The sequence below is a fragment of the Magallana gigas genome, chromosome 9 (assembly GCF_963853765.1).
Source record: "Magallana gigas chromosome 9, xbMagGiga1.1, whole genome shotgun sequence".
Taxonomy (NCBI): domain Eukaryota; kingdom Metazoa; phylum Mollusca; class Bivalvia; order Ostreida; family Ostreidae; genus Magallana; species Magallana gigas.
The window spans coordinates 22,741,733-22,768,997 of record NC_088861.1 but is presented as its reverse complement, the minus strand read 5'-3'; the positions used below and the strand labels follow the sequence as shown (position 1 = coordinate 22,768,997).

The 27,265-nt window shown below is 33.9% G+C and overlaps 4 protein-coding genes across 4 annotated transcripts; 1 reads left to right on the top strand and 3 right to left on the bottom strand.

Moving 5' to 3' along the window:
• Positions 1-2,480: 2,480 nt before the first annotated feature.
• LOC105320079 (uncharacterized) lies at positions 2,481-4,221 on the bottom strand. The gene is made up of 3 exons (XM_034475664.2): positions 4,063-4,221; positions 3,363-3,563; positions 2,481-3,086 (listed from the first exon to the last, which is right to left on the bottom strand). The coding sequence occupies exons 1-3, from the start codon at positions 4,175-4,177 to the stop codon at positions 2,944-2,946; spliced, it is 459 nt and encodes a 152-aa protein (XP_034331555.2). The 5' UTR covers positions 4,178-4,221; the 3' UTR covers positions 2,481-2,943.
• A 2,286-nt stretch (positions 4,222-6,507) lies between these two features.
• Positions 6,508-8,710, bottom strand: LOC105320078 (complement C1q tumor necrosis factor-related protein 3). Its single transcript, XM_011417857.4, has 3 exons — positions 8,525-8,710; positions 8,063-8,238; positions 6,508-7,039 (listed from the first exon to the last, which is right to left on the bottom strand). Exons 1-3 carry the CDS (start codon positions 8,536-8,538, stop codon positions 6,654-6,656), a joined length of 576 nt encoding a protein of 191 aa, XP_011416159.2. The 5' UTR covers positions 8,539-8,710; the 3' UTR covers positions 6,508-6,653.
• A 929-nt stretch (positions 8,711-9,639) lies between these two features.
• Positions 9,640-17,006, top strand: LOC105320077 (protein FAM221A). The gene is made up of 8 exons (XM_011417856.4): positions 9,640-9,822; positions 11,724-11,802; positions 11,971-12,065; positions 12,373-12,563; positions 13,722-13,931; positions 14,761-14,874; positions 15,283-15,392; positions 15,485-17,006. Exons 1-8 carry the CDS (start codon positions 9,746-9,748, stop codon positions 15,581-15,583), a joined length of 975 nt encoding a protein of 324 aa, XP_011416158.3. The 5' UTR covers positions 9,640-9,745; the 3' UTR covers positions 15,584-17,006.
• A 5,234-nt stretch (positions 17,007-22,240) lies between these two features.
• On the bottom strand, positions 22,241-23,696 carry LOC105320086 (G-protein coupled receptor 22). The gene has a single exon (XM_011417867.3). It carries the CDS (start codon positions 23,393-23,395, stop codon positions 22,262-22,264), a length of 1,134 nt encoding a protein of 377 aa, XP_011416169.3. The 5' UTR covers positions 23,396-23,696; the 3' UTR covers positions 22,241-22,261.
• Positions 23,697-27,265: the final 3,569 nt, after the last annotated feature.

The window sequence follows — 27,265 nt, the reverse complement described above, 5'->3', positions numbered from 1 at the left end:
TCTCTCTCTCTCTAACAATATCTTACGTTATTTGGTGGTTCATACCGTTTCACTGTTTTGGGGTTTTGATCAGTATTTTTTGTTCAGCTACAGTGGCTCAGTTATAAACCGAAAACACTACCAACAATATATTTTGTAATATAACATACAGTCGGTGTTTATTTCCCCTTATGTTAGCATTGAAAACCTTTGACGTTCAATTTTCAATAACACACGCGGCGTATGAGCACAAGGGAACGTTGTCATGCGTTTTGAATAAGAATTTTAAAATTACATTTTTACAGAGTTTAGTAAGGACTATATTTTGTGGCGGAAGGTTTTCAAGAAGGAAATGAACAATCTTCATAACTCACTAGTTTGAGAGCACTGTTACTCTAGCTTCCTAATTTTCAGTGCAGACCAAACTTCTATAGCTCGAGAGTCTGTGTATAAAAATATATTCATCATGTTCTAAAAACATAATTAAACAATATTTTGATATTTCTATCGATATAGTTTTTGCATATTAAGCTTATATTTCATAGAAGTTAAGATAAAATTACCTCCAATTTGGGCCTAAAATTAGCTTATTTCATGCTATATCTCAAATATTTGAGATGTGACCCCCTTCTTGTTTTACTTTAAAATGAGACATTATATGTATGTCTATTTTTATGCAAAGTTTTGGAAAAATTACATTACTATAATTTTTTTATTTTCGTTATAATTTGATTACTCCAAAATTTTGTAAAAGCTCATTATGAATAGTGATATCTTCCAATTTTTTTTTCTTAATAATTGTTGAATGATATCTTTGTTTCAATTTGTTGATTAAGATTCTGTCCGAGGTTTCTTTTCCGTCACATTTTGTCGATTTCCTTGATAAAAGCCGTTTCTTAAAACTGGTGCGATAAAGGGGGAGTTTCAAAGCAACATTCTTGGGCTTTTGTCATTCTGTTACATTAAAAGTTTAAAATTTATCAATTTAAACTTAACTATAACAGTTTTATTTACTTTGTTTCGACGTCGAGTTAATCCTGTCTTTGTTACAGGCCTTCTCCGCGGAAATACGAGTAATTGTTATAACACCTTCTTTGGCTCAGCTAATAGTGTCAAGCATCAAAGAAATTTTGCCGTAATTGGGCGTAAACCTTTTTAAAACAAGTTACCTGATTGGTCAAAACTAAAGTCCGTGGATTGACCGCAATGGTAAGTGACTTTTACAAAGTCACTTTCCATCTTGCAACAATCAAATAAAGACAGTTTTAAATTTAATTTACGGATTTTATTTTGATTCAATCAGGTAAGCTTGAAATTATTGTTTTATTCTTTTTATTATTTAAGCTGAATTTCATTTAAGGTTTTTATTACTTATTTTTAAATTAAGGATATTTTTGAAATAGTTTTATTGATACCTTAATCCAATTAATTAGATAGTTTTTAAATTTCTTTGATGACTTCAATGTTAAATTGTTATTCGCTAAAAATTGCCCACCTTAATTAAATAACTTTGTAATCTTTTTAATCTACACTTTAAATTATACTTATTGCGTATTAATTTCTACTTTAAAATTTATTCCCTTAAGATTTAACTTTTCGGCCATTTAAACTTTACCGCGCCTTGCTAGATAGAACTCTTCTGCGCGAGGAGATAAACAAGTTAAAGTATACAAAACGAAAATAGAAATTTTATCCGCTAAATTCTAAAACATGTTAAAATCTTAGTAATTATTTTATTCTTTCGATAATTTATTTTCGATCCATCATGTTATTACAAAGGAAACATTTTATAGGTAAGCCGTGTGCTTGATCTTGTTTTGATTTCTTTTTATGTCTATATATTGTTTGTCTGTTTATTGTGTTTCGGAACTTTTGTTATTTCTTTAATTCTATAACATGCTTTTATAATTTGTGTATTTCATTCATTTTCTTTATAACTCACTTTCCATCTTGCGGCAATCAAATAAAGACAGTTTTAAATTTAATTTACGGATTTTATTTTGATTCAATCAGGTGCTGTGGAAGCAAGTTCATTGCAATTAGACACAGGTTGATCCTTGAGCTAATTTCCCCAAACAAACATCACGACGGTGAAAACCAGTGTGTGATAATTCTATTGAAATATTGTAATTTGTCTAACACAAGGTATTTGTGAATATCAAAGTATTGTTAAGAAGAAACGGACCAAGGGACAGAGTAATTATTTAAATATTATATCATTAGATATTATTCTTATTAATGCTAAAACTCGGTTATTATTGCGAATTCATACCATTGTGATTTATTATTCTATAACCGTAAAACGATTTCTAAATACTAAGCATTGAAAATTCGTTGTATACTAGTACACGTTTCCTTCCATTTGACCACCAGTAGTGGGTTTTTTTAGACGTGAATAAAATGCATTTTTTGAAAACCTAAAAAATCGAATTGGAATTTGAAAATTATATATGAATATGATTTCATTTCAACAGTTTTGTTAAACAGTACTGCTAATATTTTGCACTTTAATACAGAACGTTTAACCGTTGAAATTACGGTATCTTTCTCCTCACGGGACTCAAAATTCGCTAAATTTGTCTTAATTAAATTTCTTATAACCGTAAGATTTTACAGGAATTTCTTACAAATTTTTCTGTGAACGCGCTTTAAGCGAAATTTCGGTATATTCGTGTTCGTGCTCAAGGAGTTTTACTGTATAACATTCAATCAAAATGGCAAACGTGAAGTAAAGCCTCATTTATTCAGCAAGAGTTTAATATTTCCAATGTATTTTACATAAGCTTGTGATTATTACAATTTCTAAGCATTCAACATATCAACTTTAATATTAGTCCATTACTTGGGTGTTTTAAGAAAGTTGTTCAGAAATACCGTAATATAGCCAAAAAAAGAGAGATTCTTGAAATAAAAAGCAACAATCCTCGGATGAGAAAGGGGCGAGAGTTATATTCATATTGCCAATTAGCGTGGGTTTTGTATAGGTACACAAAACAGTTTGTCGGTTTTGTATTCGCAGTCGGTATTGGCGTCGCACGAAGCTTCGTCAGTGATCCTTCCACAAGCACAACGCCTGGGGCGGCCCAAACAAGCCTTCTCCAAGAGATCTGAAAACGTAATGTAAAACGTTTATTCATTTGACATTAGGTCATTACAGTGTACTGTATGAGTGTAAAGTTAGCTATTTCTTTCAAACAAAACGGATTTTATTTATTATTAATTTTGCAAGCAATAATTTGTTTTCACTTTTATATTGACAAGGTTTACTTTCATAAAGTTAACAAATGTACCGAACAAGTTGTCAGTGTGTGATTTTTGATTGAGAGAGAGAGAGAGAGAGAGAGAGAGAGAGAGAGAGAGAGAGAGAGAGAGAGAGAGATTACCAAGCTTTTGAATACGCTCAAGCTCCAAATCCTCCTCTTCCTTCTCACATTGAGCCAGCTGAGTAGGACAGTCTTCATTGGTAGGCGGACAGTCCGGTACAACTATTCTTTCATCCATTTTAGCCGACTTTTCTAAGCATTTCTTTAAGTCGGACTGTAGTTTCACTGCTGTTGCCGAAATTATCGCAGTGGCGACTCCGGCTAAAAATAAAAACAAACAGTCTTCAGAATGCCATTGTATATACTGTCATGTTGTGAATTTTGAATTTACCGGGTGGCAGTAAATACAAAATTCACAACATGACAGTTGTCATGTTGTGAATTTTGTATTTACTGCCACCCGGTAAATTCAAAATTCACAACATGACAATACTAGAAACCTCCTTCTTTGAAATGAATGCCTATCTTGGTTATCAAACTGGTATGAAAGCGCTCGTGTGTGCGTGTGTGGCAAAATTGTGGGTAAATGTCCTTTGTATATCATTGCATAGTTGCAAGGATTTAAAAGCAAACTGGTTTCTAAAAAACATTTTCTATATACATGCGCGCCCTTTTTAGGGAATATAATAACAATTTACCCATTTTAACACAAATCTACCTTAGTTTGTCATCCATCAACTAATCACTTACAATTACAAATACCTACTATCATAATAATTTAATTTAAAATACTAGTATCTGGTTAAAAGAACAAACTTACCAGAAATGCCAACTGTTCCTAGGAATCCCATAACAGCAAGGTCGCCAGTGGGTATCTGAGACTGTCCATTGACCCACAACGTTACAAGCAGACAGAGCAGAAGCCGACGGTCCATCGTGAGGTCACCCCAAACTATCCAATTAGGAATTCCCTCTGTTTGTGAGTACATTTTTGAAAATATAATGTACATTTAATACCTGTTACGAATATACCGTTCATTATTCCTTCTAAAATAATTAAGTTTCAATAATTTGAAAACCCGTTTTAGTTTTTCAAGGGATTGACAAATAATGTAACCAAATATTTCATTGGCTGCGTGCTCATTTTTTCTCGCCTTTATTTCGTAGTTAAACGCGCTGGATACTTTGAAATTGTATTTATACATACCTGTGATCTATAAGGTACTTCTCCCTCCACACGTAACTGTCGTCTGATCGTTAACAGAAGGTTATCTCGGATATGTAAAATGATAATAATTAATCACCTGTCACGATTCAGCACATGAATACACACCGAAATACCCGGCGTGCATTGCATCTCTATTTTTTTACAATGCTGACAACAACTGTCATTCATTTTTTACTATATATGTATGTTCAAAGTGTGATGATAATTTTTGTTCAATGTAAATGTTCGGCAAGTTTTAGTGTTACATAGTTTGTCAATCAACTGTTTTTGTTTTTTGATTTCTGAGGGTTTTATTTGTTTTTTCTTTTGTTTTGGTTTGGTAGGGGGGGGATCCCGTTTTGTGAACATCGTCGCTAACCAATAGTTTGATCCGCTCCTCTCCAAGAGAGGCTTGTAAAGATGGTTCCGAAAATAATCTGAATTTGGTGTAACAAATTCTCTAATTCGTTAAAATGATTCTATACGTGATAATGATCATGAGCCATTAGATAAAATTCATTTTTATCAAAAGTGGAGTACATGGCAAAGTTGTTAAATGGTGTAAGGCAAGTAACCCAGATGTTGCTGGTTCGAGCCCTTCTGTGGACACTAGATGTTACGTGTTGTGTCCATGGAAAAAAACCCACTTTTTCTGCATTGTCTCAGTCCATCTAATTAACTGGAATAGTTAACAGTTTTGTTTTTGCTGGGTGTTGCAAGTCAGCTTGTGTCCCATCCAGGGATAGTCAATGACCTTCGTCCCTATATATGCTTCTTGGGTGGAGAAGGATATGACTGTAACTGTCACTTTTACCATTTATAGAAGACTTATTATTATAATAGAAGACTTCAATTTGAATGAGTCATAGATCACATTCTTACAGAGTGACATTTTTTGTAAATCTCTGAACTCACGAGGTCTCCCTAAATATTTCTATGTAAAAACCTGATTGCTACTATGTAAGTTTTGATTCTGATCATTCTTTGCACCATTCATATATGAATGTATAAGCAAAAAACAGCCTTTGCATAACTTAAGTCCTTTTTCTAAAATAACTTTTTTTAATTAAAAAAAAAAATAAGTATTAAATTAGGTTGAATTAGGTTCTTTTTTCTTTTTTCGTTTGTTTTAAAGAATGAATCTATATTTATTGATATTGGGGGGGGGGGGGGGGGTTATGTATTTTTTGGGAGTTGATTTTAATCAACTCTCCTATGCAGTTACTCAGACAAACCGAAAGTGAAACAGTGTTTGGACCTCAGCACAAATCATTGCTGCTGACAAGACTTAGTTCTTGAAAATAATTTATCAATTCGTTGTAATGTATGCTAAAGCATTGTTTTTCAAGAAAACTTATTTATAAATACCTTGAAAATAGTCAGATTTTAAATGGTACGAACAATTTAAATACGGTATTTTTTGTAGTCGTACATGTATGTATTCCTACGCAAGAGTTCAATATGGTCTCGTTCAACTCGACGCTCGGCTGTCTCCGTACATCTTTGTCGGAGATTTACGGTGTCAGCCGAGCGTTTGGTTGAGAAATCCATATCATAAAAATGTGCGCAATTCAAATTAGAAACTACATGTACTTGTCATGCAAAATAACACATCAGTGATTTTAAAATAAATAAACATCAACAAAATCAACTCCCATCAGTTCTTCAGTACTTTGATTCTGCAATGTCGCCACTCTCATATCGCATGAATCACCAGCATTTTATTGTTTAAATAATGACGCATATAGATGAGAGAGAGAGAGAGAGAGAGAGAGAGAGAGAGAGAGAGAGAGAGAGAGAGAGAGAGAGAGAGAGAGAGAGAGGTAAGCTTTTTAACATTTTCTGTGATACTTTTTACAGAAAGATTCTAAATTCCTGTCCAATCATCTGAAAAGTACATCTCCTTTGTGGAATTATTTTTTGCTAAGCAAAACATGATCTTTTTTTCTTGACATAAATGTATATAGTGTACGGTATATCGGATTTCCCCTTATATATTGTAGATACAGAACCTCATGAACGTACATGTATGGTTTAAGAAATTAAATCAACGCTTACTGATCAGACCAATGATTTGTTGACATTTATCTAAGCCTCTGTCGCCAACAACAAAAATAAACACACAGAAAAGAGTTGAAAGCATTATTTTAGGAACACATTTTACGGTAAAAGACTTTTTTCAACATATCTAAACGTGTGGCATTTCAAAGTTTAAACCCAGTAAAGGACGAGCTTTTATCGTCATTAATGGCTGAATCACCAAGGATGCATTCTATCCAAACCCTTTCTCCCGGCGCTAGTTTCACTACGGTTATTTTGGTACAAGAATCGTTGTTTGCCTTACGAGAGTTGCATTTATTGAATGCCCTTCTTTGTCCGTCGATTACTAAAACTGTGTCAGTAGATACGATTTCTGTGACAACGGTGGTCCACTGAAACACGTACATGCCGCTTAAGGGGGACGTAAACACGCCATTGATTGCGTCATATCCGCCACCGATGTTTTCTCTAATCACAGGGAATATTATCTTCTGTCCACTTCTTAATCCTTTTAATGGGGATTTTAATTCGGCATCAAAGGCAATAGTATCTGCATAAAATTGAAACATCTTTAATGTATCTCCTACGTAAAATTATACTTGTTTGATTGCTTTATTCATGCTTGAAGAATTTTTATTTGTTCAAAGTGATCCCCCCCCCCCAAAAAAAATAATCTGATTCTGAAACTACGACAAACTTGGTCTACTTTTTGGGAGTTGATTTTAATTAACTCTCTTATGCACTTACTCGGGCAAAGCGAAAGTGAAACAGTGTTTACACCTAAGCACAAATCAATACCGCTGACAACACTTAGTTCTTGAAAATAATCGATAAATTCGATGCTATGTATTCTGAAGCATTCTTTTTCAAGAAAACTTATTTATTAATACCATGAAAATAGTAAGATTTTAAATTGTACAAAGACAAGAGTTCAATCTTGCCTGGTTCCATACAATTTCTCAGAAATATTTCGATTACTGATACTTCTTGTCATGTAAAGTCACATATCGTTGATTTTGAATAAATGATAATCGATAAAATCAACTCCCGTCAGTACTTCAGTACTTTGATTAAGTATGGAGTGTGTAACATGTTCCCCAACAGCATCCCGAATGTTAAGGAAACTGAAGTCGAGCAAATAAAAAGCCAAACAAACTTCTTTCTTATCATGCGATTTAAAATTTTGGATATAAAAAAATTATGAACTGTGTAGAACCATTTTAACAAGAGCTTGCTTGGACTTCCTGTTGGATGTTACTATCTAGTTCTCTCGATCATCAAAATAGGCCTCCTTTCTTCTAATTCGCTATTAAAAGCTAAATATTCATAAACTGTCAAAACCGGACAGTTGTTTGTCAAGATCTGTTCTAGCCGGACGAGTGTCACTGCATGCATTCAATATACCCCTGTTTATTATCCAATGACTGCATGGACAGTTAACCAGAGTAGACGCCGCCTTCATTGAATCGGAGTTTGTCACATACCTCCCAAAGTCCAAGCTCTTGTTAAAACGGTTCTACGTGATTGTATTTATTAACTCGTGTACAAACATGTATCGACCCAATAGTTATACCTTTTTGATTGCAATTTGCCTTTTGTTGTTTGACAAACCCCATGGTGTGACAGGTCTGTCTGGCCGAGAGGTAGTCCTCTCTGAACAGATTCCAGGTGCTGAGTCCGCGACTCGCGTTACCGGCTATAACAGCCCGCATCCCGGAGACAGACAGACAAATGACCAAAACAAGCATCCTGGAACAAAAGACAATCAGTCGTCGTTTGATATGCAATTTACACTCATAAAGATAAAGATAGGATTTTTTTATTAAAAAAAAAAATGATAATTCATATTCGTGAATATCCCTAATGGGAAACGATACTTATATTGGTCATAGCGCGTATCATTGTCTAAAACTTTAAAAAAAAAAAAAACCAAGCGAATGTGCGCTGCAATTACAAAGTAAAATTGTATCGCCGATACACGTGATGGGTAGAGGCTAATGAATGAAGATCACTGCAAGATAAAATAAACACCTACCTCTGGCACTCCATCCTAATATATGTGATTTTTTTTTAAATCCTTAAAATGATATAGGTTTGCGTTTAAAATGCAAGCTGCACAGGAATTAAAATACTCGTGGAAAATTTGGATTGTTAATAAATCTCGGATGTGGTATCAAGTTTGAATATGCACGGGTTTTTTTTTTCAAACAAGCTAGGATATTGATATACATATGATAATGTAAAAACCGACACTATATAGTACATTTACACCTGTTCGGACAGTCATGCAACATAGTCATTATAAGGAATTCTATATAGCCTTTTAGTGCGTATATGTATATATCTTAATTGGTTCTATATATATATATATATATATATATATATATATATATATATATATATATATATATATATATATATATATATATATATATATATATATATATATATATATATATATATATATATATATATATATATACATTATTACTTAATACGAAAAATCTAGATTACTTTGTGTTGTTGTTGTTGTTGGGTTTTTTTTTGGTTTGGTTTTGTATTTGTTGGGGTTTGTTTTGAACAATGATTTGTTGGTATTTTTTTTTGGGGGGGGGGGGGTAGGGGTATGGAATAAATATCAATGTTTCTCTAGGTTTTGGTTTTTTTGCTTTCATTGTTTTTTTTTTTTTTTTTGTTGTTTTTTGTCATTTCACTCAATGATTTGTTTCTACTTTCCAGTCACAGAAGCTTGAGGACGGGATCGACCCCCCCCCCCTCCTCCACCCCCACCTCCAAGTATCTAGACCCCCGGGACTTTTCTCATTTTTTTCTTTAAGTTATCTTTTTATGACATATTTATAATCTAATGTATACATCCAGCATTGACATTGCACAAAATTATTTCAAACAAACATTTTCTATTATATATAGAGGGGATATGCATTTTTCCACAATGTTTTAAGTAATTCCGTGGAAAGGATAATTTAAAGAAAAGAAACAAGTAAAGTTCCGGGGGTCTAGACACTGTGAGTGGGGGATGGAGGGGGTCGGTCCTGTCCTCAAGCGCCGTGTTGGGGTTTCTTCTCGGGAATATGCTATCCGCTTTTGTTGGCTCCTTAATTTCGGATTACCTCGCAAATTCCATCAAATAGAAAGGGGAAAACACAGAGTGTTTCCGATTGCCTGGGTTGTTTACATGTTTCTAGCGAATTTTTTCATCAAGTTCAAAATAAAGTTTTGAATTTTTGTCATTTAAATGGCGGCGAGGCAATACCATCTTAAGTTTGGGCCGTCGGCGGCTGCCTCTGTGGACGCTTATGCGGAGTATAAGAGGTACTCAAGGAGATTGAAATTGTGTGTTGTTTTTTATTAGCTAGAATTTCCTCATCTTAAAGACGTGGACAAAGTGAAAGCTTATCCAAGTAGTAGATCCAACTTGCCTTTGTCTTTCACAGTTTTGATAATTTATATCGCAGGTCCAGTTTGATAAAAATTTAAAAACCTTTACTATTTGTATCTATATAACGGAGTATGGGAGAAATACAATTAATGTATCCCCGAGTTCCCAAACTCCGTCAGCATAAGCAGAAAACCTCCCGCATTTCTCTGTAAATTATTTTTTGTGGTTTTTATCATTTGCAATCACTGAATATAATCTGAAACAAAATAATTTATAAAATTATTGACAAAAATATTTTTATTTTTATTCAAATAAGCTCTCTGAATACGACGTTTATCACGCGTGCTTATCATATCTTGTGAACCTAACTCCGTCACCCACATGCTCTATGATAGGGCAGGGAATGAAGACACATTAACAATTTAGTTAAAACTCCATTTGTATCTAGGCCAAGTTATAATAAGTAAAAATGGTGCATACAATTTAAATTGTATTTAATTTCATCGAAATGAAATGATCGCCAGAATAAAAAATGGGTCCATGTAACAACAATCATAATGGTCTTTTCAGAATGTATGGATGCCGTTTGATTTATGTCCTTACATATTTAAAAAAAAATTATATTTTTATTAATAACTTACTTATTATATTATTTATTTATTACATTTTTAGAAATGTAGCATATTCTAAATAGCGATACACCGGAGATATCTATACCCTGTATAAGGCAAAAGTATCGACATGAGCGATTTGACGTTATCATCAAGAGTATTGCATAAAGGCTATTGCGGACTGAAAAAAATGTATTAATTACCTTAATCAAAAATGTCTTACATGTGAAATGTTTCATCTTGACCTCTCTAAAAATGGCTGACCACCGTAAATGGTAGAATGGGCCCGCATGTCAGAAATATCGATATTTTAGTGCACCCGTGAAAAAGTTTTAGCTGATTTCACACAATTAATGGTGCATAAAATGAACAAGGTTTAATTCTGTTATTTTTTGACACATTCTTCAATTTAACCGTTGCAAATTGTTGACATTTGATGAAAGATTTTTGACAAGTAAAAAATGACGTCATAATTGTACTTGATTTCACACGGCGAGGAGTTTCCCGAAAGTGACGGAGTTAGGGTAGTGACGGAGTTAGGGGGCTATGCGATATATATACATACAATGTAGGCCTAATGTATATCTATAATGACGGATCATACTTGGATTCGAATCCAGACCCCCTGAATCTCTAGTCAGGTGCTCTACCCACAGAGCTCTGTGGTACAATGATCGAACAACTCTGAGTCACACATATATAGTAAAAGCCATTCTAATGAAAGGATCAATGCATATATGTATATATTCTGCTGTATTTTTGAGATAAAATCACTGAAGGTATGAAATTAGAACCAATTTAACAAGATCTTGGAATTCCAGTAGGACAAAGCTATCTATTTCTTGCGTCAAAACAAGTTAAAAATGATGATGTTTCAAACGAAATATGCACCAATTGCGTAGTCTTACCTGAAAAGCCAGACAAATCTTTTTGATTTCAGAGAGCCATGGCTGAGTGGCTGACAATGAAATAGACAGGCCTACATCACATTGCTCTTTAACACAACTACCCAAAGTCCAAGTTCTTGTTAAAATGATTCTAGTTGTATATAATCTTAGGATTCTTAGCCAATAAGACAATGGACCTCAAGATTTGTGATTAGAATGAAATGAATATACATATACCTCTTTTTGATATTAATGTAATAATTTTTTCTGCTAAATTAAAAAAAAATCAATCCATGCATAAAAGAAAATTTTTTGTTACTTTGATATGTTTTGTAGGATTGTAGGGGATGATGATGGGGGAGTGATGTTTACCCCAGAACAGTATGAAGCTTACAAAAAGAGAGTGCTTCCTATGGTATGATCATGATCTCTCTCTCTCTCTCTCTCTCTCTCTCTCTCTCTCTCTCTCTCTCTCTCTCTCTCACACACACACACACACAAATGTTCTTAAATTCAAATATAACTGACTTGAAAATTATATGTGATGCGTGCATAAAATTTATATGTACATATCTTATGCTAGAGAATGAAAAACAGAATTTTCACCAGCTGGGTTAATCCAGAAGGGATGGACTGCAAGTTGGTGGGTCCTGAAACACTGTGCTTCTGTAACCACAGGTATACCATACTTCAGTGTGTACACTGATTATGTCACTAGAATTTCATATTGATTACCAGTATTTGGAAGTTAGTAGCATAACTCTCTCTCTTTCCCTCTCTCTCTCTCTCTCTCTCTCTCTCTCTCTCTCTCTCTCTCTCTCTCTCTCTCTCTCTCTCTCTCACTCTCTCTCTCTCTCTCTCTCTCATTGAATACTGCCTATAATTACGAGTCAAATCAAATTTTGTCAAAACCAAAAAAAAAAAATCATCAAAGTTTGTTAAAGAGATCTGATGAACTGACAATAATCAAAGCAAACTTTTATAGATACCGACAACACAAGACGGACTTTGAAGTCCTTCCCCAGGACCGCCCTATCCTCCTCCCATGTAAGGTCAAAGGTTGCGGCTGCTACTCCTACGAGTACGTCCCACTAAATGGGAGCCAGTCGATTCGCTGTACTTGTAAACACTTCACGGAGGAGCACGCTGCCATGTCACCTCACAGGTGTAAAAATGGTACTGTCACCTCACTACTGTGTGCTGTAGAAGACCTTAATTTTAAATGGTGCCTGAAAAATCCACAAGTCATATAGACCCAAATTTCCACTGGTTCAAAAACTGAATTTACATGTACCGTTACATTGAAGCTAAGGCATTCTTAATCCTTTTATTTCCAACTTAATTTTATTGATAAATTTAAAAAGCATCTAGTCAGATTATTTCCATCACAATGGTAAAAAATAAATTACCGGGTATATCAATTTTAAAAATTGTCTAGAGGGTAAACATTGTGGGTTTTTGTTGTCCAGTTTATTGAGTTCTTCCAGTATACTGATTTATTCAGTAGAAAATATAGCTGTGTGTGGTATCATTTAAACAATATTAGCCACAGACTGAAGATTCCTTATATCGAAACTTAATTCCAGCACTCTGCTTTAGTTTTCGTATAAAAATTGCAGGAACACGGTGATTAGACCAAACTTTCATTTTTTATTTCATATAGCTCCTTCAAAAAAAATTATACTGAGATGTTCAAATGTGCTAAGTGTCCTTATGGCAATTTTGTGCAAATATTAATTCCTTGGGTTTAATTAGGAATCTACAGTATTTCAAAAAGATAGAAATTGGGAAGGACAACACACAACAGTACATGTGACATAACTCTGGATCTTGTCGTGCCCAGATAGATTTACTGTACATGTAAGAGTTGTCTGAACTGTGTCATCTGCTCGTCCGCTGTGTCCTATCTTAGACTTAATTTTTGTTCAGAATTCAAATTTTACTATTTAGAAATGTCTGTTAGACTCTGATTTGATCTTACTCATACTGAAATAAAACACATGCTCTGACAACAAATAGTTACATTGTTCCCTGGACCAGAATATTTTTATGATAAAAAATCTAAATTTGAAAAATCAATCAATGACATTGACCATTACTCATTTTACAAAATGTTTAAAAAAATCAAGTATAAAATCAAAAATCAACTTTGAAGGTTATTTGATCGTACTATTTAACATTTCAGATTTATTCCCTCAAAAACATTAATTTTCATGATAAATCCCTAACACACAAAGTGCATAGCTTGTCACTTTTTTTCCAGAATGTACATGTAGTTATATCACAATAACGTCTAGCCTTTGTCTCCATATATCCACTAGTTTCCTACTTCAGGTAAATGCGGTTGTTCCGGTTTCCACAGCTCCTACACCTGTGGTTGTGGGAATCCGTACTCCAGTCACCACATGTTGGTGGAAACCAAGGACGAGAGGCTGGCCCGAGGTCACCCCGTGGGTCAGGACGTCCCGTACCAGGCCATGGGGGGCCTGACCGGGTTCTCCTCCCTGATGGATGGCTATATGAGGCTGGACCCCAGTGGAATAGGTATTTGTGTATTCACTTCTACTGAGTACATGTATTATCTCCTCTTAGGATTTCTTAGAAACAATGATTGAAATTTATATATAGCTCTATAGAATCCTGGTGATGTCTGGCTCAATTCCCATATATGTGACTGGGCTATTTATTTTATCTAATGAATTGATGTGCATTAACAGTTATTTAGTTTTTTTTACCTACTGGTACTTTCTATGAAGAATTCGATAATTTGTTAAAAGAAGGATTTCAATATATACAAGAATTTAGGATATGTAATTTTTTGCAATATTAATGTCGCTACATTTGCATTGTTGCTACATTCATATCCCACATGAATAACTCTACAGAAAGCATATTGTTGTTTAAACATTTACATTTTGCAATTAGGTTTTCTTATATGAACCCATAGAAGAGCAAAAACGTTCATTTCTATGTGAACTTTTTAACTGGTCAAGAGTTCACATCACAATGAACACAGTGCTTTAACGTTGGAAGATTGCATTTATTTATAATAAACATAAAAACACTATAATGCTAATAGTTCTGCATAATTTGCTTTTTGCAAATGTAAATTTAAGTAATAAACAGCATTGTCAGAAAATGAACCTGGTTGGTGTGTGATAAAATCTTCTAGCAGGCCATGGGGGGGGGGGGGGGGGGGGGTCTTTGATGTTCATCTGGTATTTATGTTCATGTTCATATGGTTTCTTATGTTTATGTGGTTTTATTGTATTCATGTGGCAACAATTTTCAATAATATGTGAATGTATATACATGTAAAATACATATATCCCTACATGGTACCATTGTATTGATGTTGTACATGTGATTAAAGGGGCCCCATCCCAGGAGTTTCTGGAGCAGCCAATTACAGCATCAGACCATCCTTTCTTACGGGCCAACGTCACATCCATCAAAGCTCATAAGATGCAACAAAGAGCTCTCAAAGGTAAGTCTGTCTAAAACAAATACTAAAATTCAAAGAAAATATGGTCTGAATGCAACTCATGATGTAGAAAAGTTTTGATCAATATACAATGTTGATGAATTTGGTTAGCCAACATAAATACTTTCAGAATTCAATATATTTATTTAAGATTAGTTGATTAGAATTTAAATGATAATAAACTATATAACTCGAGTAATGAATTAAGAGATTCACAGTAAAGTGTTAACTCCTTTACGTGTACTTTAGCAAAGTAATTATAGTTTACCGGTAATCATTTTTTGTAAGTGAAAGGTAAAGAAAACGATGATTGCAATGAAAAGTTATAATGTAGTTGTCCAAAGTCATCAGGTCTGTTGCTAATGTATACATTCCCGAATACTTTATATGTATATATTGTATTGTAATTAGGTCAGCCTTCAGGCAGTGAGGTGGATGAGGACTTAGCAGAGAGAATGTCGGCCATGAGGAGACCCGGGGAAACTGACATGGACTATTTTGAGAGGAGATATCAAGAGAGGGTGAGAATATGTTTATTTGTACCTAAGAAAAATGTTGTTTCATTTTATATGAATGCCTAAAATCGATGTCCATATTGTTTATATCTTTAAAGCAAAAGGCAGAGAGACAACAGAGCAGGGCAAGAGTACAGGCCGCCAGACAGCAGGCCGTAGGCAGGCGTAACCCTCCGCTTAAACCCGCCAAAAAGTGACCGCAACCCTCCTCCAAAACCCGCCCGGAAGTGACAGCAACCCTCTCCCTAAACCCACCAACAAATGACCTATCAAACACCTTCTTTATATATTCCCTCACTGCATTTGTCCGAATATAAACTTATTCTAATCAATGTGACAAGACAAATTAAAGACAAAGACGAACATATAGTGATGCTACTCACTATAACCTTTTATTCACATCACATATTTCATAATTGTCTTTCTATTACATACGTTTAACTCCTAATTACTTGTAAACTATTTAACTATTTATTAAGGCATATCTATATATATAACAAAATACAATTCTTTTTATTGCCTGAATATACATGGTATTCAGGTTATTGCGAGCGTCGATTCTGAATTTGAATGACCAGTGTTATTTATAGTAATCTAGTCACATGGTCTATGAATAATTATAGCAGGTAAACAAATGACCTGAATTTTATATTGTACATAATTAAGGGGGCCAGCTGATTAATAGAGAATTGTTGTTTAATAAACTCACTGTGTTCTTTATGATAGCGTAGCTGTGATACTCAAATACTTTTACAGTTATTACTGTAACAAATATTTTTACTTTTTTTTTAATTGCAATTTAGTATTTGTTTGATTTTTGTATGTGTGTTTTAAGAGATATATTTTATATATCAAAAAAAAAATCACGTTTTGTTGTGATGTTTAATGAAATGTTTTATTGATAGGCTACACAGTGTTTTATTTTCCATTTTAGTTATAATTATTTCAGAATGTGTCATACAGTTGTTAAGAATAATTAAAGCATTGATTTCCCTACAGTTATGAATAACATTATACAGTAAGCATGTGTCAAAAAATGTTATACATGTGTGCATTTTTTTGGTTTTTATTTTTTTTTTTACACCTTAATTCAGTTTACCTTACAATAATGTTAATTGACTTGTATATATAAACTTATCTGGCCTTATCTATTTCATTAAATTTTTCAACCTTAAAGCAATTTAATTATATTTTCAATCATAAAGGAACCAAAGCAATTACAGAAAGTCTATGTTATATTTTTACAGTGCCATGAGGTTGAACATGTATAGCTTTTTAATAAATTTATATTTTTTGTGTCATATTCATGTCAATTTTTGCTTGGTTTACATCTAAAAACCTCTTCATCACCTTATATGTAGAGAGATAACCGAACGCCTCTATTCCAACTATTATTCCAGAGGAAACATTCAGCACACACTTGATGTAGGGGTTGTCCCACATACTGTAAATGTAATATGAATGCATTTCCTACTTTTTGGGTGTTTTTTTGTCTGCATGTTGAAGATAATTTTACTTGTCACCATGAATTACAGTATTCTACAGTAAAAATTAAAATATTTTGTTACACATATTGTTAATTGTCAAAATGTAAAAAAAAAAATAAAAGTAGAAACTTTTGATTCTAATGGGGTTTTAGTTCACCAAGACAAAGGTGGGAGGAGTTTTTGCTTAATACCCTTGGCGCCGGCGTCCCAGTCTGGTTAAAGTTTTTGTTGCATGTCCTGTATCTCATATATTTCTTGTCCTATCTTCACCAAACTTGATTGTGCATGTAGACCTACTTATGGACTTCAAAAACTTGGATGCTGAATCTGGGCCATGATTTGTAGATGCTGGAGGAGGTTCAAGTTTTTGGAGCTGGTTCAAGTTTATAGAACAGGTGCCCTCTGCGATTATATCTTAGTTATTACTGGTCCTAACTTCAGTAAACTTGCATGGGTGGTGGGTCTTATGATACTGATGCACCTGAAAGGCTTGATTGCTGAATCTTAGCTAAAGGTTTTGATTGCTGTATAAGGATTTTGGAGCTTGTTCAGGTTTTTGGAGCAGGAGCACTCTGATGATTATATCTTAGTTATTACTGGTCCTAACTTCACCAGACTTGCATGGATAGTGCATCATATAATACTTAAACACTTGAAAGACTTCTATGCTGAATCTGAGACAAAGGTTTCCTAATTATGCTGAATGAGGTTTTTTTTTGAGCTGGTTTAAGTGTTTGAAGCTCGTGGCCTTTGATGACTATATCTTTGTTATTACTGGTCCTAACTTCACCAAACTTGCATGGATAGTGCAATCATGTAATACTTAAGCACTTGAAGGACTTGAATGCTGAATCCGAGACAAAAGTTTTGGATTCTGAATAAGGTTAAGGTCTTTGTAGGTGGTAAAAGTCTTTGGGGCAGGTGCCCTTTGATGGCTATATCTTACTAATTAATGATCCTGCTCTTACCAAACTTATATGGTGGATGCATCTTATGACAGGATTGAATGCTGAATCTGAGACATGGATTTTCGATTCTGAATAAGGTTAAGGTTTTTAGAGCTGGTTAAAGTTTTTGGAGCAGGTACCCTCTGATGATTTTATCTTAATTATAACTGTTCCTAACAACACCAAACTTGCATGGATTGTGCGTTTCGTGATACTGTTGCAATTGATAGGCTTTATTGGTGAATCTGATCCAGAGGTGAATGCTGAATTTGAGCTAAAGATTTTGGATGCTGGATGAGGTTAAGATTTTTGAGCTGGTTAAAGTTTCTAGAGCAGATGCCCTTTTGATAGACAAATCTTAGTTATAATTCGTTTAATCTTTATTAAATTTGAAAAGATAATGCATCTTGTGATTCTAATGCAGTTCACAGACGTGGATGCTGAATCAAAGCTATAGGTTTCAGATGCTTGAAGAGGTTTGGTTTAATATTAATAGTACTATTTCAAACTTGCATGGTTGATTTAACTATATAATTATAAATGAATCACAGAGGAAGCATCAGATACAGAGAGTGATATTGATTATCTAGATGCTTAAGCAGGTTTTTAAGATTTTGGAACAGTTCAAATTGTTTAAGGCTCTTGGGGCTAGCTGCATGGTTATAAAAAGAAGTAAATTTTGCTTAGACGTAGTCAGACTTAAACAGTCAATATTACAATGGATGTGTAAATAGAGGTAGCTTCAGATACAGAACTTGATGTTGATTATCTCAATTATTAATGCTGCAGCAGCAAAAGTTTTTAGAGAAGTTTGACTGTTAATTGGAATAAAAGCTGTCCTTACTCACTTTCGTGGATCATGTAACTTTGGATTTAAAACTTAAGACTAGCTTAAGATACAGAGCCTGTTCTCAATTATTAAGGCTGCTAAAAAAAAAATACTTAGCCTACCTCACTCAAACTTGCTTGTTGTTGTTTAAATGATATAACATGATTCCTATGATATATAGTACTGTAAGATATGAAACACTATTTTATTATTTGATACAACATTGTATCATATAATATTATATTATATAAATAGTGCCTGTTTGGGAGGGTAACAGTTGAAATTGACACCCCGAGAAAGCGGAGCGACGCGAAGCGAAGGTTGACAACGGTTTCCATGGGTGTCAATTTCAACTGTAACCCTAACTCGACCCAAGCAGGCACTATTTCTTTTATTCTGCTGAATGTCTTAATTTTACAGAAAACGTTACTGCTTTTAAAAAGAAATTACATAAATTCTACAGTGAACCGTAGGCGCATAATTCACACGCATGTACATGAAACAAGGACTGCGAACGATAGCATTGTCTAGCCGCGTAACTAAAAGTCTTTTTTTGAAAGTTGTCAAATTAAAGTTAATTTTTTATAATAATGTAAACATTTATGTATATTTTCATTAAATATAATTGATTTGGTCAAACAAAGCGAGATAACTTTGTATATTGGGTTAAAATAGCTCATTTCATAATAGAAAATAACGGAAAACGGAAATGTTTTTTAAAACATCTTTCCCCCCGTGAAACAAAAATTCCTTTTGAGGGGTTTTAATTATTGTTATTTAGCATATTTTTACTAAAGGGTCTGTTGTTTCACGGGGGGGGGGGGGGGGGTGGGGGGGGGGTGGGGGGGGGAGGGAACATATGTCTACAGACCGAAATACATTCCAAAAAAAGAATTTTGCTTTGTAAATTTTCGAAAACTAATTAACAGATATGAAATAAAATGAAATTTTACTTTAAAACATTTCGTAAATATGTTATCATTAAGTTTTTATGCACATATTGGCCGCTAAATAAAATTTTCCTCACTCATAGAGACCGATTCCAATGAAATTTTTTTAGACCCCGCGTTAGCAAAACTTTTGTTTAAAAATAAATAATTTTATTACAAATTTTGTTGTGATATAAATTGATTAGGATTTGATTATACTTTTTTGTAGAAAACTTATTTTTTTAATATCTGACAGAAATTCCGAAATATTTGGATGTAAAATGTAGGCGGGAAACGGGCGTTAGCGTTCGCAGTTCTTTGTTTTTATTACCTTTTATGTTAAATACTGAAATCTGATTGGTTAAGACACAGTTTATAACCTGTTCTATTACCTTTAGCGTTAGTAACACACTTGAAAACGGGGTAACACGACGAATTGTTACATGTGCGTAAATTATGCGCCTACGTACGGTTACGCGCATGTTACATGCAACGTTGTTACCCGTTGTCAAGTCTGTTGCTAACGCTGAGGGTAATAGAACGGATTATCAAGTGCGTCTTACCAATCAGATTTTTAACATGAAAGTATAACAATATACTTTATCTATCATGCAATCTAATACCATTTGCTAAAATAATGTATTGTATTATGTGTTATTATACTTGCATATTAAATACTGAAATCTGATTGGTTTGGACGCTGTTGAAAATCCGTTCTATTACCCTCAGCGTTAGCAACACACTTCGCAACGGGTAACACAACGAATTGTTACATGCGCGTAAATTATGCGCGTAAGGTTCACCGTAGAATTTACGTCAAAAAATTTAAAACAGTAAAATCTAAAATTAAGACATTCAGTACAAGAAAATAAATAGTGCATGTTTGGGAGGGCAGCGGTTGAAATTGACACCCATAGAAAACCGTTGTCAACCTTCACTTCTCGTCGATCGACAATGGTTTTCGACTGGTGTAAATTTCAACTGTTACCCTCCCAAACAGACACTATTCATACATTATATTAGTGTTGTGATTAACATTTTATCATATAATACCGTATGAAATTATCATGTGATTATCATACAATTTTGTATCACATCATATGCGATATTGTGTCAAACCAACTACAGTATGCAATATCCAAGATCACTATCTCTGACTTTCTCATAGACATTTGGTCACATAAAGGTGATGTCTTATAACTTTAGGTGAAACTAGCCTCGTCTCGGTGAGCTTTGAAATCTGTGATAACCTATGTACATTTGTTTGTAGGCTACAATAAAGTTTTTTAATTACAATCGGCGAGGCGATAAAAAAGTTGACGTTTTACTTCTTCACTTTCTTTCTTATTACCCTCAGGTGATCACCAAATGAAACAACGCGTGATTCCCTTACACGAGCAGATAGTGACATACATTACGTCAACCATCGCGTGATCACCGGAAGGGATTGAGTCTATTTAAAGATGTAAAGCATTGTCAAAGTAATTCTAACGCAAAGAAATTACGTTTCATTTATTTGAATGAAATTTAAAATACATATTTGTCCTTTTAACTTGCATGTCATGAAATCGTCATTCAGATATAAAATAGGATTATTGCCAACGAAATGTATTATTGAGAAACATGAAAAAGAGTATGTTCACACAACATTTCCGTTAAAAAACGACTTTGGAGGAGTGTTTAGTAATATGAGCATTTGTTTTCATTTTTTAAATAAAAAGTATACTCTAGAACTTTCTTAACTTTCAATAATTATTTTAAATAAATTTTCAACAATTATCTTTACGTATTTAAAATCTTTGACACATATTAAGAAATTACATAAATCTGTCTCCTCCAGAAAATACGGATAGATGCAGGTCCCCCGAAATATCTCAGATTTACAGTCATTCACCAAAAAAATTATTAATACACGTTCTAGATTGACAATTTAATGAAATATGTAGGCAGCAGCCCGATTAGAAGACAAACCGTTATTTCAATTTAGTTTTGTTTGCATGTAACAAATCAAAACAGACTTTTATACCGTGATCATATACTGTCCTGACAGCTTCGTGATATCATAGGGCCTGGTCTAGATATACGCCATGATACGCATGCAGAGGTTTACCCCTCAGTCAATAGTTCAAAAGTTAAGACGGCTCGATGGTCATGGCCATTTTTAGACCTTATTGATCTCCTTTAAAAAAAGAGCTCCGTATAAAAATATAGGAATTAACTAAATTTCAAAGGTAAAATATAGGGATTTTTTCTTTACTACCTTAAAGTTTTTGGCTTAACGATCCAGATATTTTAGGACGATCTGAGGGTTAACTTGTTGATCATCCAGCCTCCTTACTCAGATTAGACCAACTTATGAAATTTAACTGAGCTGCTTAGTAAATTTTCCCCAGAAAAAAATTCCAGTTAATATGCATATAAAATAAACCTTTTACTAAAGAAGTACATTTCTCAATTACTTTATTTCGAATAAATTGTTTTGAATCGTCATATCGACATAATAAAGGCATTCCAATGAATTAACTACATACACCAACTTTGAAAGAAACAATTGCAATCTGATCATTCTTTTTGGACAAACTTTATTTATTTTCAACGATATGTATAAAATAACACTAAATGTTGAAATCTTTTATAAGAATGAAAATGTTAGTACAATAAATGGACATTTTTTTTAGTCTTTTTAATCTTGACTTAATTCGAATTCTTCATCAAAATGGTTCGTGATATTTGCCACAGAAATAGCTTCTGTACTGTGGAAATCTGAGTTGGTGAACCTATCTGACGAACCACTGAATGATGACGAAATACGATCCTGTGAAGGCGGCACCAGAAGTTGTGTCGCTTTTGCCATGTTTATGGATGTTCTGGTAACCAATGTTGTGTGTGGTGCTATTCTAGATGAATTTCTTATCACTTTCACTTCTCGTTTTCGTTTGAGTTTTATTTGTGTCTGTGGTCTGACAAACGTGTATAAAATCGGGTTGAATATATTGGATAACATTGCGATCATGATGGAAATTACGTGAGCGGCCAGGGTTTTCCTGTCGGATTTAAATATAGGTACCCAGGACAGAAAAATGAGCGGAGCCCAGCAAATTAGGAACGACACGATGATGCAGGCGGTTATTTTCGTGACCCTTTGGAACCTCTTAAGTCTCAGCAGACCCAACAAAATTTCCCTGTTGCTGTTTGTAAGCCGCATACGTATCTTGATTCTTTTGATGGCCACGTTGTACACTGAGATGTAGCAAGGTATCACTGTGAAAGAGGCTACTATAAAAAGAATCGTGCTGTACACTTCATACAAGAAATACGGCTTCAGCACAAACAGTATGTTTCGACACTTAAACAAGTAACAATCTTGTACATCGGTCGAGTCTAGAACACTGTACGCTCCCAATGGTAGGACTAATCCCAGGAAAGAGAAAAACCAGATGGCTGTGCGGGGGTACAGGATATTTCTGTCCATTTTGTCCAGTTTGACGATGGACACGTACCGGTCTATGCTGATGCAGGTCACAGAAGCACTGTTGGATACGATGCTGAAACAGAGCAGCCCCTCTACGATAACAAAGACGTGGAACTTAAAGACTGGCAGGAGGACAACAACAGTGATCAAAGGTGGAATACACGCCGACACGAACAGGTTTGCAGTCGCGAGATCCTTCACAAAAAAATTCCCATGGAGGTGCTTCTTGGAGATTGGAGTCAAGAGAACGGACATGTTTAGACAGACGCCGAGGATAGTCTCTGTCACTAGCACAATAGTTGCAAAAATCTTCAGCCATATCGGACAGTAGAGCTCGCCATACATCCTGTCACAAAATGTTGTCTCTCCGGCTTCCAGGTCGATTTTAGATTGGAACTCTCCATGTTATTGAGTGGTGCTGCGCGTGTTCCTTAATCCTGGCCGGTTGAGTGAAGCACAGAAAAAAAGCCCGCTATCATAATACTGTCTGACATATATGGATGACGTTTTGGTGTTGAGCCCCTGATTCCGTCACAGGTTGATTGATGACGTTGGCGACAGATACCTTTCTGACGTGTTTTGTGTCCTCTAGTATTTAATTATAGGGATTAAGTTCTTCCCATTGTTTTCCATGGAGTTCTTTGTGATCTTTATTTCCAGAAAGATAAATTGATATAGCTTTCTGAGATGTCTGATATTTATTGCAATTCAGCGAAAAGGTCGGATTTTCACCTTTTGAATATTGTTATTTTTTGTTATTATTGCTTTTTGTTGCGACCGGTTACTTATATATGATTTATTTTTCTGTTCAAAAGACACAATTAATATACTCTCTACATAGATACAATAATGAATAAATGTAAGAAATATCATTCGTTGATAGAATAAAACCATTTTAACCTGACCTTGGACTTTCGGTATGATGTAACCATCTTTTCCTTGCGTCAAAACAAGTTCAATATGACGCTGGTTTTAAGTGAAATATGCATCAATTTTGTACTCTTAGCTTAAAAGCTAGACAAATCATGTTGATTTCAAAGAGCCATTGCTGAATGCCTAGCAATGAAATAGACAGGCCTACGTCACAGTGCTGTTTGACACAACTACCCAAAGTTCAAGCTCCTTGTTTAAATACGGTCAACTTAAAAAAAAATCTTTTCAATTCCGTAAAACTTTGGCTGTTACTCTCTTTTTTAAATTCCCCGCTTCAATACAAACATTCAAAAAGAAAGCTTTCATTTTTGTTAAAACTTTTTCCCAGCAATATACAGTCATGTAATTAAAAAAATCGGGATTAATTACAGTGTAATCTAACTTTTCATGATTTTGATTTTTTTTCCCTCTGCCGAAATTTTCCATGGAAATCCTATAAATGTAACATCACACTCATGGATTCTTCCATCAGATGTGATCGACATTGTGTAATCTCCCGCTCGTTTTTCTTTCTCTGACGTCAGGTCCGAATGCCATCTATAAACACTTGGCATTCATTGCTTTAATCTTACATTGATTTATTTATATTGAACCAAGTGATGACAAATTTTACAATTAAAAGTCAGCATTCTTATGACTTGCAGTGATACGGGGGAAAAGATATAGTATTTGACGCTATGTAATATTATAAAACCTTTCATGCATAATGAAGTTTTGAACAAGGAAAAAAAACCCAGAAGTATGAATGATTTGTCTACAGCTATATCATATAAATTGTGATTTATATAAAATAGCTCAAGCTTAGCGAAGTTGTGTGTTTTCTATCCCTTAGCTTTAAACTTCATTTAACTCTACATTTTTCAGCTGTATTATTTTGGGCCAATCGAACACCGCTCACTGGGTTGTTTTTTTTATTTCGGTTGAAAATTCCAAATTAATGTTAGAATTTATACTTTTATCTTGGGTAAGCCATCTTCAATATTTAGAAAAGCCAACTTTAAAGCTGTGGTTTTAAATTAAGAGCTAAGATTTCAAACTTTAAAGTTGGATTTTTTTTCAAATATAAAGTTAGAATTCGCAACTATAAACTTGAAAAAAGCTTTCAACTTTAAAGTTGGAATTTCCAACTTTAGTCTCATAAATTTCTGATCTTGAAAATTTCAACTTTCGAGTTGTTTCCAACTTGAATTTTTAAACTATAAAGTTGGACTTTCTAGTAATCTTTGAAAAGCCAACTTTATTTTTGCAGCTTCTAATATTATAATAAGTTGAAATTTCTAACTTAGATCTTGGAAAAGGAAACTTTAAATCTTGAAAAAAAACATTTTTTTTTCAAACTTTTAAGTTGATTATTTTAAATTTCAAACTTTAAAGTTGGATCTTCAATTTTTGATATTGGAATCTCCAATTTATTTGCATGAAGCCAGCTTAATGATTAAAAAAGAAATAAATGTATACATGTAGATGAATAACCAAAATTGTCTGAAAGAGTTTCTATGCACGTGTGTGGTGGTGTTTTATTTTATTGTTTGTTTCCTTTATTTACATTGAAGATTGATTCAATTTCCTTTCGCCGTTTATATGAATCTTTACCTAGCACCATTGTTTTTATTGTTGATTTCTGTTATATTAAGTATTCAGAATAACCCTATCATGGCCTTATTTCTAGTCATAGCAAGTCGTGGGCATAACAAAGGACAAAATTCCACCAAAAAGACAATTTATTTTATCATGCTACAAAAACATATACAGTGGAAATTTTTTCGAAGATGGCGCATCAAAGGTTCAAAGGTCAGAAGCTCGATTTATCACATATTCTTTGGAATTCCGAATCCTCCTCGAGCGTCGTCATTATTTTATTGGATTAAATGAAGATATTTTTGGAAAGGATTATCTGACGGGTAATTTTCTGTATCGATCCTCGATAGGAATACGCAAAGACATGATAAAAACTGTCGGTCGGAAAGATCCAGTATATCTTGTACGTGTATAATTGAATTATAATTGCGCATGATTTTGTTCCTTTGTAAGTATTTACGACTAAACGACTAAGCAGCTTATTCTATAAATATTTTTATTGAGATGTTTTGATTTGGAAGAGTATTTGCGCTTTTGTGTAAAAGAGGAAACAAGCAAGTTAAAATGCAGTTGTTTGGATATCTGGTCAAAGAGACGCATGTCAAGGCTATGTATGTTTTAAAGGGGCATGGTCACGATTTTGGTCCAAAAAAAATTCCGATTTTAATATTTACAATGTTTCAGAAAGGTATTCTTAATAGGCAAGTGAAATTTGAGTGTCATTTGTTGAGAAATAAACGAGTTACAGAGCTTAAAATTATTCGCTATGTAAACAAAGCGTTAACTTTGTTTACATTTTTAACGTTGAAGTAAAAATTTCAATTTTAAACCTAAACCGAATGTGTTAAACGTTAGGGCCTGTTTATCTATGCCAAAAAATAAATAAAAAAGATATATAAATAAGCTGGAAATTTTTTTTTACTGGTATATTGAACCTATGTAAACAAAAACAGGGCAAGAGCCTTGTTTACATGACAAAGAATTGTGAGCCCTGTATCTTGCTTATAATTCTACGAATAACTCTCAAATTTTATTTGCATGATCATTAGAAATGCATTTCTAAAGCATTGTAAATAAAAAAAAATAAAAAAAAAATTTGACCAAAATCGTGACCATGCCCCTTTAAATAGATCCTTCCATAAACAGACTTGTCTTATTCAGACTATTCAATAAGCTATTCTTAGGTCTACAGATTGGAAAAACAAAGAGTGGGTAATACAGAAACGTCTAACGAAACAGGTATAAAAAGCAATCTTTCCTAACTCACGGAAAGTAAGGAAAGAATACTTTTTATACCTGTTAATGAATTTAAATTTTCGAAGGGGGGGGGGCTCTATATCCACGTATGTTTGCAATTGCTGTTGCTATTAATTCCGAAACCAAAAGATGAAAGATAAAATTTTAATAAATTTATTATAAATACACATAGCAAATTTCCCTCAAACAGGCATCGGACCCGATGATGATATGCGTTTGCGCTGGTAAACAAAATTATCCCTTGCCTTCTTCGGCCCTCCCCGATGATTTCTGGGCGCCCATACTCGTTAAACCAAATGAACACTGTTCTGCAGCCACGTCCATAGAAGATATCAGCGTTTAAACTCGATGAGATAAAATAACTAAACATTGATAATTTTCAATGCAGAAATACTAAACTGCTATCAAACATAACATTTAAGAAATAACTCGGGAAACCGTTTGACC

What these genes read in the sequence shown, in the direction of transcription:
- LOC105320079 (XM_034475664.2), bottom strand. Translation starts at nt 4,177, where the DNA reads ATGGACCGTCGGCTTCTGCTCTGTCTGCTTGTAACGTTGTGGGTCAAT. An exon ending in AGGAACAGTTGGCATTTCTG is followed by an intron (nt 3,564 to 4,062) that starts GTAAGTTTGTTC and finishes TTTTATTTTTAG; the next exon opens with CCGGAGTCGCCACTGCGATA. An exon ending in TGAGCGTATTCAAAAGCTTG is followed by an intron (nt 3,087 to 3,362) that starts GTAATCTCTCTC and finishes TTACGTTTTCAG; the next exon opens with ATCTCTTGGAGAAGGCTTGT.
- LOC105320078 (XM_011417857.4), bottom strand. An exon ending in GGCAAATTGCAATCAAAAAG is followed by an intron (nt 7,040 to 8,062) that starts GTATAACTATTG and finishes AATTTTATGCAG; the next exon opens with ATACTATTGCCTTTGATGCC.
- LOC105320077 (XM_011417856.4), top strand. Translation starts at nt 9,746, where the DNA reads ATGGCGGCGAGGCAATACCATCTTAAGTTTGGGCCGTCGGCGGCTGCC. An exon ending in GCTTATGCGGAGTATAAGAG is followed by an intron (nt 9,823 to 11,723) that starts GTACTCAAGGAG and finishes TATGTTTTGTAG; the next exon opens with GATTGTAGGGGATGATGATG. An exon ending in ACCTCACAGGTGTAAAAATG is followed by an intron (nt 12,564 to 13,721) that starts GTACTGTCACCT and finishes TTCCTACTTCAG; the next exon opens with GTAAATGCGGTTGTTCCGGT.
- LOC105320086 (XM_011417867.3), bottom strand. Translation starts at nt 23,395, where the DNA reads ATGTATGGCGAGCTCTACTGTCCGATATGGCTGAAGATTTTTGCAACT.